Below are 20,559 nucleotides of genomic sequence, written 5' to 3'. Positions count from 1 at the left end.
CTTCTTAAAAGTTGAGCTTGTTTGGCCTTTCCGAGCATGTCGCTGTTGGAGGAGCGGCGTGCACGGGTGGTCCTGTTCAGTGGGTTCAAGGACAACTGATGAGCACACGGAGCGCGCTGTGGCAGATAAGTGATGCTAATTCTCTCCCTGCAAAGACGTGAGCAAAGAGAATTACTTTGTGGCATCTGTGCTCACTGTAAACTGGCAACCAGGACTCCATTGAATTCCGCTGTCTAGAGACAGGTCTTTGTTAGTCCTCAGCTGAGAATGCTTTGTGGGACAGGGAGAGGATTGGGGACAGTGAAATGGGACCCTTTTGGAAGGATGTGCTTGATGGACTGAATTCCCTTTTCCCCTCAAATGAAGGAGATGCTGAACTCCAGAATACATGTTGATATTTTCCTTACTAATAAAACTTGTGGCTTATTTTCCAAATTTTTGCTAACATAAGGGTCACAGGAGGCATGGGGGCTATTTCCTAGAGTTGACTTGACTTGGGGATTCTGACTTAGAATAATAAACACTCACAAAAGACATCTTTAAGTGTATTAGTTTAGGTCAGAAATGTAACAACAAAGGTGAACCAAATGCGTCAGCTTAATTTAGGGTATTATCTCTATGTAGGCAAGTTACATGGGGAGAAAGGCTCTTCAGAAACATGGTACAGGAAATTCATGAGATGATTGGAATGTCCAGGGGTGTATTAGTTATCTACAACCAACATTTATTAGCTCATCATTTCTGGGTCAGGAACCCGGGGACAGCTTGCTGGGTTCCTCTGACTCAGGGTCTCTCACAGGCTGTGATCATGGTATTGACCTGGGCTGTGGTCACCTCCAGGCTCGACGTGGGGTGTGTCTCCTTGCAGGCTCACGCACATGGCTATTGCCACATCTCTGTCCTAGCAGTTGACAGAAACAAGTTCCTTGACACATGGGACTTTTCATGGAGGTTCTCACAGTGTAGAATCTGGAATCTTTTTGTAAACTAATTTCACAAGTGATGTTCCATGATTTACCATATTCTGTTCTTTGGAGTGTGTCATTGGGTCCAGCTGAGGGGAAGAGATTGCACAAGAGCATTGGTACCAGGAGATGGGGGTCATTGAGGCCCTTTTAGAGGCTGCCCACCACAAGTGACTTCTGGCTTTAGTGATTGATATATCATAAGATAGAGAGTGTGTTTCTGGGGGCACCTAGGACTTCTGTCGGCATAGTGGGCTGCCCTCCCTGCAAATGCTGCTGGAAATGGGCACTGCCAGCTTATGGCTTTGCATTTCCCTTTTCTGTGGCCTAAGCCTGGAGTTTCTCTATTGGGCCATTCAACGAGGTATGTGAAGCTGTATGCAAATATTATGTGTGTGTTTTTGAGCATTTTCTAGAGAGACAGTGAGTCTATAATAACCCTGAAAAGTTTAAAAGCCGCTCGTCTGAGTTGATCTTGGACTTTAGTTTTGGTTCAAATAAGATATCAGAACTGATTGATTTTAATCAATAACTAATTGATCAGTTATACTGACATTTAAGATTATTCTCAAGTCATTTTGGCTGGCGTTTGGATGTTACTAGAGGAGCTTTTTCCCCACTTATACAAAAGGTTTACTTATATAGGTGAGGGAAATAGCCCAAAAATGCGTTCTAAGAATGAAAATAGTACAAAATCTGTATTCTTGTGAAAAACAAAATATTAACCAAGTGTGGCTCTCTGGAACCTGAGGAGTTTATGATAAAAGCAGGCTGTTACATCAGAAGGTGAAGTGCAACCAGAAGGGAGCTGGAAACTTAGTAGCAAGAAAGAACCAAAAAATGGACGTGCAGGGGCAGATCGTGGCCAATTTATAAGGAGCAGATAATGGTGTACACCTGACGGCAGCGCGGGGTTACCACCCATCACTGCAGAGCATCCGAAGTCCTGATGATCCTGAATCATCAGGGGCGGGTAGGGCAGGGTTCAGATATATGCGCCATTTCCACTTCCTGAGGCCTGAAAGTTAGTAATACACTTTAGAAACATTTCCATCCAGAGTCACTAAAGAGACACACAAAGCATCAATATGTTAAAAAAAAGACAGTTGACATTTTTTTGGAAAAGTTATTTACATGGAACACATCATCCCTAGAAACCCCTTAAAAAATGAGCCATTAACCATGGATGGTTTTTTCTTTTATGCATGCAGTCCTTTGGTGACTGACCACTATGATAATTACACTTTCTCCTTTTGGGGTAAGAATAATACTTCTCTAGGCTGTCTGTTAAGCAGAAGCTACGTGCCCCCCCCCCCATAATCATTAGAACAAGTTTTTCCTTTAGATAACACTATAACTAGATTTGATTTTAAAAAGAAACCTGCTCAGTTTTTTTCTTCAAACGTATTTTTAAAGATTGTGATCAATTTAGAAATGAGGATGTCATTGAAGACATATTTGGGATTAAGAAGCTGAAGACTGAACATATTAAATGTAACCTCTCCCCTCCCACAGGGACTGTTGGAGTCCCCTATGGAGAAGGCCCCCGTGTCTGTGGCCTGTGGAGGTGAGAGCCCCCTGGATGGCATCTGCCTCAGTGAATCAGATAAGACAGCCGTGCTCACCCTGATAAGAGAAGAGGTAAAAGCTTTCTTGTTCTGTCCACTTATCACTCCGTTTCTTTGTAAAGCCCATGTGCCAGCAGGCAGATCCCATCTCTGTTTGCCCAGGTTATCCCTGGCTGGAAGTTTTTATTTCCCACAGCTTGTTCAGCTCTTATAAAGGTTTCCCTGTAAAGCATCGCATTTGTGCTGAAGTCCTGACATTTTGCTGTTCAGGGAAAAAAGCTGACACTTTGAAATATCCTTAACAATTTTGTACACTTCTTTATCTTTTAGTGTTGAAATTTTTGTTATTGTTACTATTATTATTAGTTTTTGGTGTATAAATCAACATTGAGATTAGACTTGTGCACACCTCACAAAGTGGTAACCCCAACAAGTCTATTACCCATCTGACACTGTACACAGCTATTACAATACTAGTGACTATATTCCCTATGCTGTATAATACTTTACATCCTATGACTATATATTCTTTTAATTATAGTTGACGTTCGATATTATTTTATTAGTTTCAGGTGGACGGCGCAGTGGTTAGGCATTTATGTAATCTATGAAGTGATCCTCCCGATAAGTCCAGTACCCATCTGACACCCTACATAATCTCTACAACGTTATTGACTATGTTTCCCATACTGTATTTCACATGCCTGTGACTATTTTGTGACTACCAATTTGTACTTCCTAATCCCTTCCTAATCCCTTCTCCTTTCTCACCTACCCCCCAATCTCTCCCATGTAGCAACTATCAGTTTGTTCTCTGTATCTATGAGTCTATTGCTGTTTTGTATATTCATTTTGTTTTTTAGGTTCCACACATAAGTGAGATCATATGGTATTTGTCTTTCTCAGTCTGACTTATTTCACTTAGCATAATACCCTCTAGGTTAATCCATGTTGTTGCAAATGGTAAGATATCATGCTTTTTTATAGCAGAGTAATACTCCATTGTATATACATCCCACAGTTTCTTTATCTAATTATCGATGGATGGGCATTTCAGTTGTTTCCATATCTTGGCTATTGTGAATAGCACTGCAGTAAACATAGAGTGCATAGCCTTGAAGTTTTAAATACAGAATTTTGCCAGTTTTATCCACATATGTAACTAAATCAGTGTCTTCATTTTACAGAGGATATATGCTCATGCATAAAATTCCTTAAATTCTAGACTTTCAGTAATATAAAATTGCTGCCTACCTTCATCCATTCTTTAGTTAAACTGTTCAACTCCCACATTCCTCTTTTGTATTTCTTGAGCAGTCTCTTTCAAAATAGGTCACTGCTAGGCCTTTCTTGGGTGGTCAAAAAAAATATGAAAGACACTTTATATACTATTAGTCAGTTACTGCCCCTCTCCTATTATATATCTGTGCTACATATTATGTATTTGGTTTGTGTGTTGCTTGATGATTCCACCATTTTTTAAAGAAGGTAATTCCTTTGGTGTAGCAATTTTATTTTTATAATATGGTGAGAGTAGTTAAGTACTTCTGATATAGGTCTCTTACAGCTTTAAGAAAAAGTATTAGGTTGGTAATGAGGGATATCAGCTACTCCTATTGTCCAAACTTGGGAGCAGTGGTAAGGAGGCCCACCAAAATTTTGTAAATGAGAAAAAGGACTTCATCTTCCTCCTGAGAGTTAAACTATGAGATGACCACCTAATGGATCAAAGCAAAGATGCACCTAGTAACCTGAAGCAGAGAAACTGGTTTTAGGATCCTGAGATCCTGATTAAAAACACCAAAATAAAAAATGTACCAATTAGAAAGAGAGAAGCACAGAGAAGTAAAATAAAGGGAGAACAACAGATGCCCATCCAAGCCCTGTCCAGGGCAAATGGAGTTTGAGGCAATGAATTTAGAGTATTTCTTTTGAGTTAGCAAGGGCATTCCAAATAGGGATATGGGTTCTGGTCTGACTAACAAGATCCTGCCTATAGTGAGATGGGTGCATCTGGCTGGAGGTATTGAACTTCTGAGTCCTTCTTTCTGACTCCATTCTTATCAAGCAATCAGAAATCTCTATAGAAAGAGAATATGCTGGTCATGCCAACTCCTAACACTCTGATTTTGTGGCAGTTTCATTTCTCATCCTAACTAAAATTGGTGCTCTGGCGTCTACTTTGGTAGGTGAGTCTCTGCCAGACAGGTGGCTTTGCTCTTGGTGTCCTGTCCCAGTCAGTTTTCTGGGCCTGCAGAGTTGAGAGCCAGACCCTGGACTGAGGTAAAGTTTATAGAGATTATAATTACCACTTGGAATTTTCCCAGGAGATGTTCTATTCACTTTTATTCTGGTGGCTACATTCCAGCAGCCTGTGTGGCTAAGAGTCCATTTTTCCAAATGCTTATGAGCATTATATATATGTTGAGGTTTTATACTTTTAATGTAGATTGAATGTCTTAAATGGACCTGATTGTGTGCTTCTTTTAGTCTCCAAACTTAAGTTTAAATTGTAATAGATTGAGTAAGTAAAACCAAGCTTTATCTCTGTTATCATCTAGATAATCACTAAAGAGATTGAAGCAAATGAATGGAAGAAAAAATACGAAGAAACCCGACAAGAAGTCTTGGAGATGAGGTTAGAGTGGAGGTTCGGGCATGGGGTTGGATGTTTTTATGCATTATTAGATTTAACACAAATGAAGAGGTGAAAGTATTTGCTTACTAAAGAACCCGTTGTTGAGAATTTGAGGGCATTGCTATTTGTACCTTAATTTGTGATTGATGTCATTTCATGAGTATTGCTGACCAGTTATTATATTTTCAAATACTGTATCTTATTTTGGGGGTGTTCAGTACATTACAAATAAGCAGGACCAACATAATTCTTATCTTTTGAAAAAAAGAATTTGTGCAAGAATATCCATTTGGAACACAGAGTAGTAAGACTTACTGACATAGTCGATTATGGAGGCATTATAGTTCATAATATTAGGTTGGTGCAAAAGTAATTGCAGTTATTGCAATTTTTTTTTTAAACCTTTTAAACCACAACCTAATACTTTTCTAAAATTAATTATATGTGGTAGCTTCAAATCTCTTAACCACCAAAGAGATTATAAAAAGCATGTTAATGGGAAACAGAATTGACTGACATCTTTAAAGTGAAATCTTTTTATGTTTACTGCTCACTCCCTGGAAGGGAGTCGGGAGCTATGAAATAACTAAAGATGGCATCAAAGAAGATTTTTTAAAAGCATAATTTATATACTGTACAGTCAGCACTTGAATGATTAAGAAATATTTTAAATACGTCTACACTAATTTGTGGTTGGTTTTTTGGTTTGTTTTGTTTTCTGAATGGTTACTGGGAATAAGGCCCTGTACTGTGTGTGGTGGAGAGGAAGGGATGGCCCCCTGCCTTGGAGAGCTCACAAAGCCTTCATAAGAAACTTGGATGCGGGGTCAAAGTGATGGGCTGGGGGAGCCATCGTTTCTCATGGAGGGGGTCACAGGAAAGGGTGCCCGTCACTGGGCAGGATCAGGAAAACACTGCACTTTGCTAAAAGAAAGGTTAGCACGACAGGCTGATCTTTCAAGTCTTTCAATAACTGAAGTACTTTTGGTATTAAGACAGTACAGTGAAACTTCTCACTGAATCAGAGGGGACAGAATGCCTGAAAGAGTGGGTAGATTGGGGTCAGGAAAGCCTGAACTCAGATTAGATCTCTTAGGAAAAGCCCCAATAATGTCATTACAGTTGGCCCCCCTTATCCATGGGGGATATGTTCCAAGACCCCCAGTAGATGTCTGAAACTACAGATAGTATCGAAACCTATATATACTGTTTTTTCCTATACATAGGCACATACCTACAATAAAGTTAAATTTGTAAGTTAGGCACAATAAGAGATTAACAACAATAACCAGTGATAAATTAGAATAATTACAACAATGTATGGTAATAAGAGTTATGTGAATGGGGTCTCTCAAAATACCTTATTGTACTATACTCACCTTTTCGCTTTAAGGAAGCACTCAGAACTTCTCTGGCATAACCAAATTGCCAGCATCACTACTCTTGCACTTTGGGGGCATTATTAAGTAAACTAAGTGTTATTTGAACACAAGCACTGTGATACCACAACAGTCGATATGATAATGGAGACGGCTACTAAGTGACTAAGAGGCTTGTAGTGTATACAGTAGGGAAATGCTGGACAAAGGGATGAGTCATCTCCCAGGTGGGACCAAGTGGGGTGGCTCATGATTTCATCATGCTATTCAGAATGTCACAAAGTTTAAAACTTAAGAATTTTTTATTTCTAGAATATTCCATTTAATATTTTCAGACTGCAGTTGACTACAGGTAACTGAAACTGCAGAACACAAAACCACTGATAAAGGGGGACTACTGTAACTTCCTTTGTGAGAGATTGATTTGTCTAAGCAAACTTGATCTATTGCCTTGAGGTCGTTCACATAGAGGCAAAGAAATGTAAGGACATTTGTTTCTACAAATAGAATGAAGGCTTGTTAAACATAAAATCTTAAGAAAAAACTTTTGAACATTAACAAATCTTGCATTAACATTAAAAAAAGAGAGAAAGCCCAAAGCAGGTAAGTGGGTAATGTAAATTTGTCAGTATATATTATTGTGTTTAATTGGGGCAGCATTTCTCCAACTTCCATTGTCTAAAAACTCTCTTCTGATAATTTATTATTATTTTTTATTTTTAAGGAAAATTGTGGCTGAATATGAAAAGACCATTGCCCAAATGATTGGTAAGGAAATTTTTTTTCTAGGTTATCAGCCATACGATCCATAGATGATTTTCAAATCAGGATACAAACTTCAATTTGTCCATCACTTAGATGTAATTAATTCTCACTATTTGTGGTAGTTATGGTCTATAAAGTTGCCACAAACATAGAATTAGCAAGTACTGAAATACTGCTTCTAGGGAAAATACAAGGTTAGATTCCTTCAAGCCTCTGGTCACAACTTTTTTGTCAGTACAATCTTGTCACACAATCTTATGTGTGTTTCTGTTTGAAGATATTTTATTTGATATATAATATATTGTTGATTCATTAACATTGAACTCATGGCCAGCAGTGCTATAGCTCATGCATGAATGAAGCTTGTCTAACACATGTAAGTTCCCCATAACGCATGTCACAGCCTTCCTGCACTTAGGGACACCAGATAAGCACTTCAGCACTATACTTGGGGCTGTTTTAAATACCAACAGAAATCACAAAAATGCAAAAAAAGAAACCCGCACTGCATATACTGTGACAAGGATACTTCTTTACAGTATAAAGCAAGATGGTGTCAGCTTGTTTAACTTTAGCTGAGTATGTGTATTGTACATCAGGTGACTCAACTTTTTGGCCATTTTGCCCATGTCTGTGAATGACCAGGAATGCACCAGAAGTATTGGTTTTGGAGTTAACAAATAAATTTTAGCAAGTAAGCAAATTCACAAATACAGAATCCACTAGTAATGGGGATCAACTGTAGTTAGGTTCATTTTAGAGGATGGCAGACACTTAGATTCTGTGAAAAGCCCCTCCACCCAGGACCCAGAGCATTGGTGGCCTAGCCAGCCACATCATTCATTATGCCCCCACCCGGTGGGATCTCTCTGGTGTGGTGCAGTGGCCTTAACTCCACTGCAAGTTCTACTTGACTTGTATCAGACCCATTGGTGTCTTTCCGAAATGACAGTGGTTGATCCTCCTGCGCTGAATTTAGAACCTCTTCTTGCCAGCATTGTAAGGACTGAGTCCTAAATCATAGTCCGGCCTTTCTGCACTTCAGCACTGAAATGGTATTTTCTACTGTCCATGTCACCTAATGGCTTCCCAGCACATGGCCTTTGCCACAGCTGTTCCTCTCCTCTGCATGGAACATTCTTCTCATAGGGAGCTTCTCACCCCAGTTCTTTGGGTCTACGTTCAGATCACTCCTCTGAGTGAGGCCTCTCTGTATAAAAAAGGAACTCCACCCCTCTTACCCTGCTTTGTTTTTCCCTCAACACTTATCACCATATATCTCCCCCCACTAGAATGTAAGTCTTGAGAGTGGGGATTTGTTTGCTGGGTCCCCACCACCTAAAACACTGCTTAGCTCCGGGAAGACAGCCATTAACTATTGTTGAATGAGTATACCCTTGCTTTCGATTGTGATTCACAGAAGATGAACAAAGGACAAGTATGACCTCTCAGAAAAGCTTCCAGCAACTGACCTTGGAGAAAGAGCAGGCCCTGGCTGACCTTAATTCTGTGGAAAGGTCCCTTTCTGATCTCTTCAGGAGATATGAGAACCTGAAAGGCGTTCTGGAAGGGTTCAAGAAGGTAGCGTATCCTTTTCCTTTTATCTCCTTGTGAGTATATTTTCCTGGTAGTGGATCTTCAAACATATATACCAGAGGGGTGTGGGTAGCCTTTTAAATAGGGACTCAGGGCCCCTCTTGGCCTTGTATCTTGTATTCCAATGACGCTGGAGAATTTCCCCCCCTTTTTCTTTATGTGGTTGTTTAGGCATCTGGCCTGCTGGGTGGTGTATCAGTCATTCCTCTCCTGGGTCAGGCTAATAAATCCCAGACACAACCAGAGTGTAGCGTGGAGTTAAGAACTGTGGAACCCTCAGACTTTAGGAGAATCATAGAAATGTTCTTTTTGATAATTCACCATTTTAATATTAGTAAAAGTAAAGGGATTTTAGCCATACCACTGAAAAATTCAGGCTGCATATTCTAGAGTAAGTGAGTGTAATGTTTCAAATTTAGATGTAAGTGCGCATATTGATTTAATTTAGTTGCAAACCATTAACAAGACACATTTATAACAGTGGGCACTCTTTATTTCCCATTAAAATAAAAATGAGACTGACCAATTTATCTAAAGTGGGAATCAGAGTGCCATTTAGTTTTCAATAACCGCCTTCTTAAAGTAGGCGTACCAGTGTAACTGAACCTTACCGTATGATTTGAAAATTAATACATGAATACATTTTCTAGAATTTCTTCAATGGGAATCATTTGTGCCTGTTTCAAATTACCATGGAGTATAATGTAAAGAAGCTGAATTAATTGGGTTTTCTCATTTTTTAGAAAATGATACATGGTATGTTACTAGTAGGAGAAAATAAAATGTCCTGTTTATTTTAAATTGTCACTTTTGAACAGAATGAAGAAGCCTTGAAAAAATGTGCTCAGGATTACTTAGCCAGAGTTAAACAAGAAGAACAGCGATATCAGGCCCTGAAAATCCACGCAGAAGAAAAACTAGACAAGTAAGAGCTTGCACATAAGACTTTCACTTTTCATGGTATTGTGGGAAGATTGATGGAAGCAAGGAAAATAATCACTGTCTTGCAACTCCATATTGTATTTGTGGGTGTGGGTGTTTTTATTTAACTTTTAAAATAGGTATAATGTTTTCCGTAGTTCTAACATTAAGAAGAATAAGATATACAGTGTCGCCCTTCACCCCATCCATCCACTGAGTTCCCACCTCTTTCTTACCTGGGGGTAGTCATGGTTTTATCCTTCCAGATACCCTTCTTCCCCTTCTTCCCCTGCCCTCTAGCTTTACTGAGATATAATTGACATATAACATTGCATAAGTTCAAGATGTACAGTGTGTTTGATTTGATATATTTATATATTGCACCGTGATAACGTTAGCTAACACCTCCATCATGTCACATAATTACCATTTTCTTAATGTGAGAATCTCCTTATTTATATAGATGATAACATACCTTGCTTGTTTCATTTAGAAGTATATTTTGGAAGTCTTTTCATTTCAATCCTTGAACAGCTTCCTCATTTTTTTTTAACAGCTGTGTGGTGTTCTATGGTTGGAATGTATCATTTATGTAACGGGTCCCCTCCTGTTGGACATTCAGGTTATTTAAAATATTCTACAAACCGTGCTGCAATAAGTAACCTTTTATGGTTATCATTAGTCATGCATGTGAGTTATCTGTATATAGAAAACGAATTGCTGAGCCAAAGAATATATGAATTTTTAATTATGATAAATATTGTTCAATTGCCCTCATTAGACTTCATATCCCTATGCAATGTATGAGAGTGTCTCTTCCCTGTAGCTTTGTCAACAGATCAAATTTTTGTTTTCCGTAAATACGATAGATGAAAAAGGATATTTCAGTTTAGTTGGTTGGGTTTGGGGACAGGGGGGCAAGCAACAGAGCATTTATTTTATTCGGTGTAGTTTTCATTCATATTTATCTTATGAGTGAAATTGAACATTTTAGCAGCTGTCTATACATATATTTTCTTTACTATGAATGACTATTCTTTGCCTAGTTTTCTATTGTCTGTTTATATATTTTATATATTATATATAAATATTGTATTAAGGATGCCAGCCCTTTGTGATATGAGTTGTGGATAATTTTTCCAGTTTGTCGTTTATCTTTTGGCTCTGCCTATAGTGTTTTTTGATATGCAGAAATTTATTTTTATGCAGCAAAATTTATCAGTCATTTTTTTTACAGCTTCTGGATTTCCTGTCATAGTAACAAATATCTTCCCCTTGCTGAATATAAAATATTCTCCCATGTTTTCTTTTCAGTACTTTTATGGCTTACTTTTTTTAAATCCTTAAATCTGACACATTTGGAATTTATCCTGAGGAGTGGTATGAAGGATGCATCCAACTTTATTTTTTAACTAAAAAGTAATACATACTTGTGCATTTTCCTATTTGTAAAACCTTTTAAGTTCCCCCTTTCCCATTCCCACTCCCAGAGCCACTGTTATTAAAGTCTGTTGTGTACCCTTCCAGTCTGTCTTTGTGCCTTTACAAATACTACCCAAAATGGCTCTGAAGTTTTCCTTTTTTCATATATAATACTGGAGTCACAGTACAAGTTTCCTTTTTCACTTAATAGTATATCATGGCCATTTTCTCCTGTCAGAACATATAGTTCAGTCTGATTTTCATTAGGTTGTAGGACTTCCATTCCTTACTGATGGGCAGTTAGATGGTTTCACACTTTTTTCCATTGCAGACAGCGCTGCAGTGTGCAGTCACCTTTGTGCCAAGTGGGGACATTGCTGTGGGTAGATGACTAAAAGGGCACTGCTGGCTCGGGGCAGGGGGTACACATTTTAAATTACAGTTGTTACTACCATGAAGACAGTGCCAATTTTCATTCCCCCAGTTCGCACAGCAGCCCATCTGTTTCCTTGCATTTTGGCCATCACAGGACAAGGTCATCCTTGTTACTTTTTGCCAATCTGATAAATTGTAAAAGTTTATCACTTTAATTTGCATGCCTCTGATTAGTACTGAGTTTTTAGCATCCTTTCACCAGTTCTTTGGCTGTTTATCAACTGACATGTATGTTGTTGTTTTTTTAATTTCCTTTTGCACCTCCTGACTAGAGTCACTTTTAGGACTGTGTGGCATAGATGTCAGTGGTTAGTATCTTGGCTCTTTAGCTATGATGATCCTAAAGATGAGCCTTCCTGCTATTGTACTGGGTTAGAAAACCTTTTTGATTGTTGTGGAAACTGTCATGTGATTCCTTTTTCTAGTGACTTGAATTTTAAAGGACAATGTGGCCTTTGAGATTAATTCTGTTGGTTTGCACCATGGAAATTTCCTTAACAGTTGCTTATAAGCTGAGTGTTTATAAATTAAAATTGAATTACTTAGGTCACCGAATCCTATTTTTTCTCTTGTCATGAACTCAGTTCTTTTAGGTCTGTGTCTCATAGTTGTCAGTGGTTAACATCCTGACTCTTAGGTGGGACTGATGACTAACTGTGTGCTTTTTGTCCCTTTATTCTACAAACAAAACACCATAAACAGAGCCAATGAAGAGATTGCTCAGGTTCGAACAAAAGCAAAGGCTGAGAGTGCGGCTCTCCACGCAGGACTCCGGAAAGAACAGATGAAGGTGGAGTCCCTGGAAAGGGCCCTTCAGCAGAAGGTACGAGAAGGGTGTGGTGTGAGCACAGAGACATGTAGTTTTCATCCCTGGCTGCAGCTAGCTTGCAGCGGATCTGGATGAAAGAGGCCCTGCCTTATTGCCCAGACATCTAGTCAGGTGGAGACAAGGCAAACTGTGAAACTCCCAGGTGTATTGGTGGAACCCATCACAGGCAGGGTGCAGAAAGGAAGTTGTGTTAGCTGAAGTTCAGGGGACCAAAAGCTGCTTAGTCGGGCTCTGAGCCTCCCTTTCTTTCTTTTTTTTTTTTTTATGTAATATGTGAAGCTGTCTTCTCCCTTCATTGCAGTTTTACTCTGCAGGGGACATATGGCAATGACTGGAGGTATATTTGGTTGTCACGACTGGGAGATGCTACTGGCTTCTAGTGGGTAGAGGCCAGAAATGCTGCCAAGCGACCTAAGTGCGCAGGCAGCCCCCACAACAAAGCCTGACGCAGCCCAAAGTGCCCGTTGTGCCGCGGTCCAGAAATTTCAGTAGATAAATAAAAATCAGTGGTAGCAGCAGTTCCTATTTCTCACTGCTCAGCGATTCCTGGACTTCAGTTTTTTGTATGCCTGTAGTGCTTTTCTTCCTTTGTCTCCAGTGGTGTACTCATGCCTATGACATCCATTCAGCTAGGACAGCATTCTTGCCATGGGGTCACATAACCCCTAAGACAGTGTTCATAGGATACTTGGACTCCAGAATCCCAGGTCCCTGGAGATACTGATGGATTGCGTGAGCCCAGATACTTGCATTTTAACAAGTACCCCAGGTAATTCCTATGATCACAAGAAAGTTTGGGAACTCAAGAGGTCGTGGACAAGCTACAGAGGGCCAGTGGCTACCCTCACCCTCTACTCAATGTAAGCATAAGTTTGTGAACACATGAACATTTCCAGGGAGAAGTACAGAGTTCTCCTTTCTCTAAAGGGTCTCTGATGTAGAAGAGGTAAGAGCCACTGAGTTAGGAGGTCTAGGTATAGTGAGGGTTGAGATTGTTTAGCTATAATTGCCTTTATCTCAGGACACAAAGGACCTGCATAATCGTGTCATTTGTCTTCCAGAACCAAGAAATCGAAGAACTGACGAAAATCTGTGACGAGCTGATCGCAAAGCTGGGAAAGACTGACTGAGTTTCCCCTGTTCGCTCAGCAGATCTGCATTTGGCTGCTTCTCTCGTGACCACACTTATCTTGCCTTATCCAGGAATAATCACCCCTTTGCAGAGAAAAAAAAACTAAAAAAAAGCACATGCCTACTGCTGCCTGTCCCGCTTTGCTGCCGATGCAACAGTCCTGGAGGAAACCCTAGAGTATTGCACAGTCACAAAGGAATGGCATCCGAGAGTTTTACAGTCTGTCACAAATTGCCGTCAGTAGGTTGAGGTAGACAGGCTGCTAAATTTGGGTTTGTGATTTCTCTATCTTTAATTCGTTTTAAAGTCATTTCTACTTTTCCAAGTGCGTTAAATTTATGATTTTATGGCTACTATTTGGGATCATCTCCTGTTCACCTGTCTGATTTTTTGTGTGTGGGCTATTTATTTCATCTTTTAAATTTAATTTTCAATATTAGTTGTTTTATTTTTGCTTTTGTTACTTCCAGTTTATAAACAAGAAGGGACTCTGAGTACCCATTTATACACGTGTATACACACACACTCACATATATATTTACATGTGCTGCTGATTTTTCTCTGAAGCACAGTCAAATAAGAACTTCTCTACAGAGGAGCATTTTTCCATAAATGTAAAACCCTATTTGGCGATAGAGTTCTGGCTTAGAATGCCAACTTCAGAATATGGGGCAATTGAAGATGTGAAGACCCCAGACTCGTGCCTGTCATGACTCATAACCCCAGGCTCAGGTTTCCATTCTAGGGAAAACTTTACACCATGTTTCGTTGCCCTGATATGTGGACACTCGTCAGCCTTGATGAGTGTGAATGCGGCCCCTTGGGGTCCTCAGACGGAAAGTGTCTGCCTTCTGCATGAACAGCAGTGGGGCTCCCTGAGAGCTGGGGTTTGGCGAGGCTGTTCTAGAGCCATTTCATCTCCGCTGCTTCCATTTGTTGCCTCAGAATCAATATTTACTCCTTATTATCTTTATATTTGAACTATGCCAAGAAAATCTGGTAAAAGGTTTAGATGATTGTATATAATTAAAAGGTATCTGTAGCCCCATTATAAGGTGGAGAAGCAGTTGGTTTTTCACAAGTGTGATACCTCGTTCTTCAGATTTTTTTCTTTAAGACAAAAAAAAGTCCTTTCAAACTTGAGAGAATTTTTAATAAAATGGGCAGTAGAAATCATGCGAACCACTCTAAAAATCAGCGTATTGTGAATATTTTTAAACAAAAGCCACTTGAATACTGGAGGAGAGAAGTGCAGGGAGCAGATCCACACTCACAAAACCAAATTCCTCAAGCCCTTCCTGGACTTGGTTCAGAGTGGTGGGGCCTTTAACCCCAAAATGGAAAATTTCCGTGTAATGCCAGTGAATTCCCTAGCATTTGATAGGCAGAACCAAATCCATGTAAGTGTTTCAAAGCACTCTTTTGTCTTAATCGTAACACCCTGAAAAGCCCTCATGGTGATATGCACTCTATTCAGTACATGTAAGTTTTCATACTTTTCTTGTGAAACTATTGCATGATCCACCTTCATCAACAACTTGTGCCTAGTGGAGAACCTCTATAGATCTTGAAACCTGAATTTTTCTTTAGATGTGTACTATTCACGTGGGTGCAATCTTTAGCCCCAGGGAGGTCAGTAATGTCTTTTAAAGCCAGAAGTCTTGTTTTACCAACATGCATTTGTTGTCATCGGTGCTTAGGCTGTATTTAAAAGCCTATTGTCTTAACCATTTTATATAAAAAAGAACAACAGAAATGATCTGTGGTTGGAGAACTGACTTGACAATCACTTGGGCTTTGAAAACAGTCACTGGATTCGTGTGAACGCTGCGCTCTGGTCGTAGCAGCAGTGGAGTATAGGTGTCTCCAGCTGGTGTAGCCGATTTCCGCATTCAGTCCTGTCCTACTAGGGAAATTAACTTTGAGTTTTGCAGAAACTTTGCTAAGCCTTTTTGCTGCTGTGTTTTGGTGACATACCCATGTTTACTTGTTTTATATTGATCTGTTTTAAGCATAAAAAGCTTGTAGTGGCCTCCGTTATAAATCCATAGTCCTCTTTTTAGGCTTTTTTGTATATTTGAAAAAAAGGAGCTATGTGTTAAAAACAAACAGGTGACGACAATCCTTCCTTGGCACGCTTGGTCAAAGAGACCCCCTTGAAGATTAGACCCTAGAATGAAGTTGCTGCACGAGGACTACGAAAGGGCCCTTGTTAAGTAACATTTGCCCCTGTCCTCTCAGCCATGACCTTGAAAAGGAAATGTTCTTCCTTCTAATTTAGTAGGTGGATATTCTCCAACAAGAATAAAAATGTAGTTTGTGCAGCTGGCAAATTAAGATAATAGACTGGACAGACTGAAGTATGTTTGTTTATTTTTCTTTAAAAATAAGCAAAAAAAATCCAAAAACAAAACCCAAACTTTTAGAACTCCGGAGAGGAAGAATATAGCCTAGTGTTTTGGCCCCTAGAGGGACAGGTTACTTGTTAGTTAGGCAATAGTAAACCCTGTTACAAAAGTGAAAAGAGATGAAGTTGCTGGTCTAGACCGTTATTTGAGAGCATTGGGGGATCTTGTTGAGATGCTGGATCCAGAGCCATTTCTTCAATTTTTGACTTTGCTAAAGTGTAGATAGATAATCTTTAGAAGTATTTTAAGTGGAGACTTATTTGTAACTTGGTTGGCTGGTCACTTATAGTCAGACCTCTCAAGATTTACTCTATTAGGAGAAGCTCTTGAAGGCTGGTGACCTGCCCAAACCTTGTGTTCTGTAAAACTGTTCTGGAAATTCTGAAAAGCCCAGTTTTCTCACATGGTTTCTGGCTACTTCAGACCCAGCCCAAATTAGGAAGTGCAGGAGCATGTGATGGTGCAGAACTGAGGATCTGGCAGCCTTTCAGGATGATACGGAATTGAAGGGAAGATTTATGTTTGGTTTTGGGGATTGCTCAAGTTGACTTTTCTTTCTAGCCAGTTATCTGTCCCACACTTTGTGCAACTCTCACACAAATACATAGATCTTTATCAGACAGCCCTGAGTTAGTCCTGTTTGTAAACAGGGAGAGTCAACTGCCCCAGATGTTGCTGGGCTGCCTAACAGCGGCCAGAGTGAAGCACTCACTTTCAATAAAGGTAACTGCGGGCTCTGAAGCCCAGAATGGAATTTTTAAAGAGTAAGCATTGGTAATCTGTGTACACTGGCTGGGAAAGATTTAGCATATCCTTTTCTAGTGGTGTAAACGCTGTAAAGCTCCCTTTTGATTTCCTTTTGGTTTTTCACTACAGTTAGTGGCCATCTCATGAACTGTACACGACTGTTGTCTCTTCGTTGTAGTTTTGTGACCATGCGCACTTGCTCTCGGACTTGGGTTTCTTTAGCCTCTTGTTGGCAGGAGAGAAACTAGGTGTTGAAAGATTAAATGATTCAGGCAAAGGATTTTAAAGTAAAGATGTATATACTCTGAAGAATTTAAGAGAAGATTATTATTTGCTTATTAAAGAACAAACACAGTCTGGGAATCCCAGAATGTCAAGCCAAAGGTCTAAGAAGTGATCTTCAAAGATTTAATCAAGAAGTATTTTGAGGAGACTTCTATCCAAAAAGGTTTGACTGGCCTCCAGATTCCAGTGAGTATTAAAAAGCAATTTATTACTCAAGCCTTGAGTCTCCCGTATAGTAGAGGTAAAGAAATTGGACACTTCTCTAAGGATCTCCTCTGGAAGATAGTCATAGAAACGATAACATTTCAGGGAAGACTTACTAGTGCCCAGAGCTAGCATTCTGGAGACTAAAGATTGCACTTTTCGTAGTTCTTCGTCCAAATGCAATCCCATTTCTGTGCCTCTTAGCATGCAGTTAGATTTGGACAAACAAGATTCCTAAGGAATGACTTTATTAACTATAATATGGTTACAGCTATTACATATATATGTTCTGGTTATAGTTCTAATATGGAGGTGTTGCGTGCGCGGCTGGCATTCTTAATTCATTTGGAGGAGGCCAGGCATGGAGCTGAGGTGTGGCTTGAACCTTCCCTGTATCGATGCTTCACTTTAGAACTGTAAAGATGCCACTTCCTCCCCCTCTGCCTTGTAGTGGTGTCAGATATACTCCAAAAACAATTTCCTAGTCACACTGTCAACCTATATTCTATATTTATGAATAATTTTCCAGTGAACATATAAAAGTTTGAACCTGGAAACCAGATCCAGGACAGTCTGTTGGTTACCACACCCACAGCCTCAGCCTTGGTCCTTCTTACCTGGTGGGACGGGATCCAGGCGTTGCTTTCAAATCTCAGAGGTAGCAGTAAACTTTTCAGTGTTGTTGTTAGCAAGTGTGTGTTTGCCAGTAGATTCCCATTTGTACTAATGTGCCAACAAGTAAGTGTTAATTGCACATCTGCTTCCACTGTTTCCGCGGGTGCCATGAAGTGTGTGAGGAGCCTCTCGTCAGGAGGAACGGGCGCTGCACTGACTACTGCTATCAGGATCGTGTTGTGTGGAAGAAGCATCTACGTCAATTTTATATGCACAGTAATTTCCCTTTTATATGTCAGGTAAATATTTGTAAAAGTTATACTCACACAAATGAAATTATTATAATGATTACTAATATATTTTTCCCATGTTTCATTGCCTGATTAAAAAGTGTTTACCACTGTTAGATGTGGGTGTGTGTCTGCCTTTTTTTCCCCTGGTTATAAGTCGTTTTGTCCCCAAGTGAAAATTTATGACAGGCTCGCTTTTACGAGCTCCAGTCTGAAAATAGAAAAGATGACATTTTTGCTGCACTGTTTTGTGTGATTTTATGCACTTGGTTGGGTGTGTAATTAAAAACAAAACAAACAGTGATTTGGACCTTACCATACAAATTTCTGTGCTTTTGCATCTGTGTAAACAAAGTTAATTGGGTGCTTCTTGGGTTTGCTTAGAGACTGCTTGTCTGCCCTGGCATTTCTCAAGGCATAAGAACCTAAGTCACCCCACGCTTTCTGACTTGTTGGAGGACATGGGACAAGTTAGAACTGTAAACATTGCAGAATGTCCCACAGAAAATAGTCGACGTTTGATGTCTCTTCTAGGTTAATACCGGGAAAACTTTTTCAGTACTGCCCAGGCCAACTCTCTGCTTAAAGGGCTAGGGGACTGGGCAGGAAGTGTCATGATTTTTATTACAGGAAAAGATAAATTAAGAGGCTCCATTTTACTACTTAGGTGGGGAATCCACTAAGAAAAATCAGAGCACTGTCACTTTGTTACTCTTTGCTGCATCTTAAAACATTACAGCCTATAAAGTTCCTAAAAAGAACATTTTTCGCTAGTGTGCTCTTGAACTGCCAGGAGGGGAATCCTATACAATGACTGGAGGAAGTGACACTGCCATTTACTGAATACTAAAGACAGTGAAACCCTCATCATTGTCTAAGAATTATTGCGAAGAACGAGATGGAAATTACCTTTCTACTCTCTTACAGAATATTCTTAGATAATACGAGACCACTTAGTGTTTTTATACTTTTAACAAATAGAGGATCATGGGATCATTTTAGTGAGTGCCAACCAGTATTTTAATAAGAGAAAATATGACAGGAATTATGAAAATGCATTTCACAAGTGAAGTTATTCATGAAATTTGTTTCAGATATGTGTCATGATGAAAATTAGTTTCTTGCTATGGCTAGTGGTCAGAGTATGAAAAAACTTGATCCACTAAAGTTAGTCATTTTACAATTGAAGAAACGCAGTCGCAGAGAGAAGTGATGTGGCTGATTGCACGGCTTGTGTATTAATTAGTATTGTCATCCTCACTCCAAACGGACAAAATTAATTGCCGCTTAGTCCTTTTCCAGTTCTTTAAATCCAAGTTCTCCCAGGTTTGGATAGTATTATATTTATATCATTTTCTAAGTTTGTAAGCTCTTAAGGGCCAATCAAAACCAAATACCTTTTTTCTACATTCATTCATTTATTTACCAAATAGTGCATTTGCAAAGTTTAAAGTGAAACATGAAAAGTTTCTGAGGCTAGTTAGCGAAAGAGAAATTGTTTTCAAGTTTGAAACTTCATTAAAATATGCAGTATGCTAACTAAACCTTTATTTTTTCCAGAAGAAAGCCATCTCTATTCTATGTTTCTTAGCCTAGTTGTGACTTGTAGATTATTTTATGTAAAGTGCTTGAGGATGGGGACACACTGGTGCCTACAATCTAATTAGGAGATAAATCTAACCCCAAACAGGACAAGATGGCATGGAATTGTGAAGTCATGTGACACAGACTAAGCGTGGCAGGAGTCCCGGAGGAGGGATGGACGGTCTGTGGGGAAGGACGCGCAAACCGGGTGGAGCAGCAGGGTCCAACCTCAGTTATTTCACCTTCCTGGCCTTCAACTTTCTAACTGGGGATAATGGTTCCCACCTCGTGAGGTGGTCGTGAGGACTCAGCAGTAATGCTGGGGGGGTGCCTCAGGTCCTTAAATGATAGTGATTCTTGTCACGTAAAACCTCGAGTTTATGACTTTCAAATTTTCTAAGACTCCCCCTAAGCGCCAAATGACTTTGTTGTTAGTTTTATTAGCCATCTGAAAAATAAAGACTTGGAAACTTAAGTGTTACCTTTGTTCTTTTATTTGAGATTGGCAGAAGGTAGAGGAGCGAGGATTAGCCTGAGACAGATCCCAGTGTTGGAGTGATTGAACTGTTAAATAGGGAATGAAAGTCACTTGTGTTCCAGACAATTCCAAGACTCCCACACCTGTACCAGGCATGAAATACTAGGTTTCTATGCTCTCTATTTTTCCTTTGCCAAAAGGTATACATCCTTCAAAGTTTGGTTCCCATGGAAATACATATACAAGAACAGACTGAAGATACAACTCAGTTAACAGGAATTCACTTTTTTAGCCAATT

General features: G+C 39.5%; 1 protein-coding gene across 28 annotated transcripts in view; it reads left to right on the top strand.

The window, feature by feature from the left end:
• TACC1 (transforming acidic coiled-coil containing protein 1) overlaps positions 1–20,258 on the top strand; it is a 99,408-nt gene extending 79,150 nt beyond the window's left edge. For 27 of the 28 annotated variants that reach the window (XM_019748116.2, XM_019748115.2, XM_074329610.1 and 24 more), the window contains 7 exons: positions 2,481–2,606; positions 5,095–5,171; positions 7,275–7,318; positions 8,736–8,896; positions 9,730–9,836; positions 12,392–12,512; positions 13,580–18,315. In XM_019748116.2, coding sequence (XP_019603675.2) covers positions 2,481–2,606; positions 5,095–5,171; positions 7,275–7,318; positions 8,736–8,896; positions 9,730–9,836; positions 12,392–12,512; positions 13,580–13,648 — 705 coding nt within the window. In that variant the 3' untranslated portion in view covers positions 13,649–18,315. Of the gene's footprint in view, positions 1–2,480; positions 2,607–5,094; positions 5,172–7,274; positions 7,319–8,735; positions 8,897–9,729; positions 9,837–12,391; positions 12,513–13,579; positions 18,316–19,889 lie in introns of those variants that run through there. The other variant, XR_012495511.1, reaches the window with a different exon arrangement.
• The last annotated feature ends 301 nt before the right edge of the window (positions 20,259–20,559 follow it).

This window comes from Rhinolophus sinicus, linkage group LG04, assembly GCF_036562045.2.
Source record: "Rhinolophus sinicus isolate RSC01 linkage group LG04, ASM3656204v1, whole genome shotgun sequence".
Taxonomy (NCBI): domain Eukaryota; kingdom Metazoa; phylum Chordata; class Mammalia; order Chiroptera; family Rhinolophidae; genus Rhinolophus; species Rhinolophus sinicus.
Note: the sequence above shows the minus strand (reverse complement) of the source record. Positions and strands in the feature narration are given on the sequence as shown.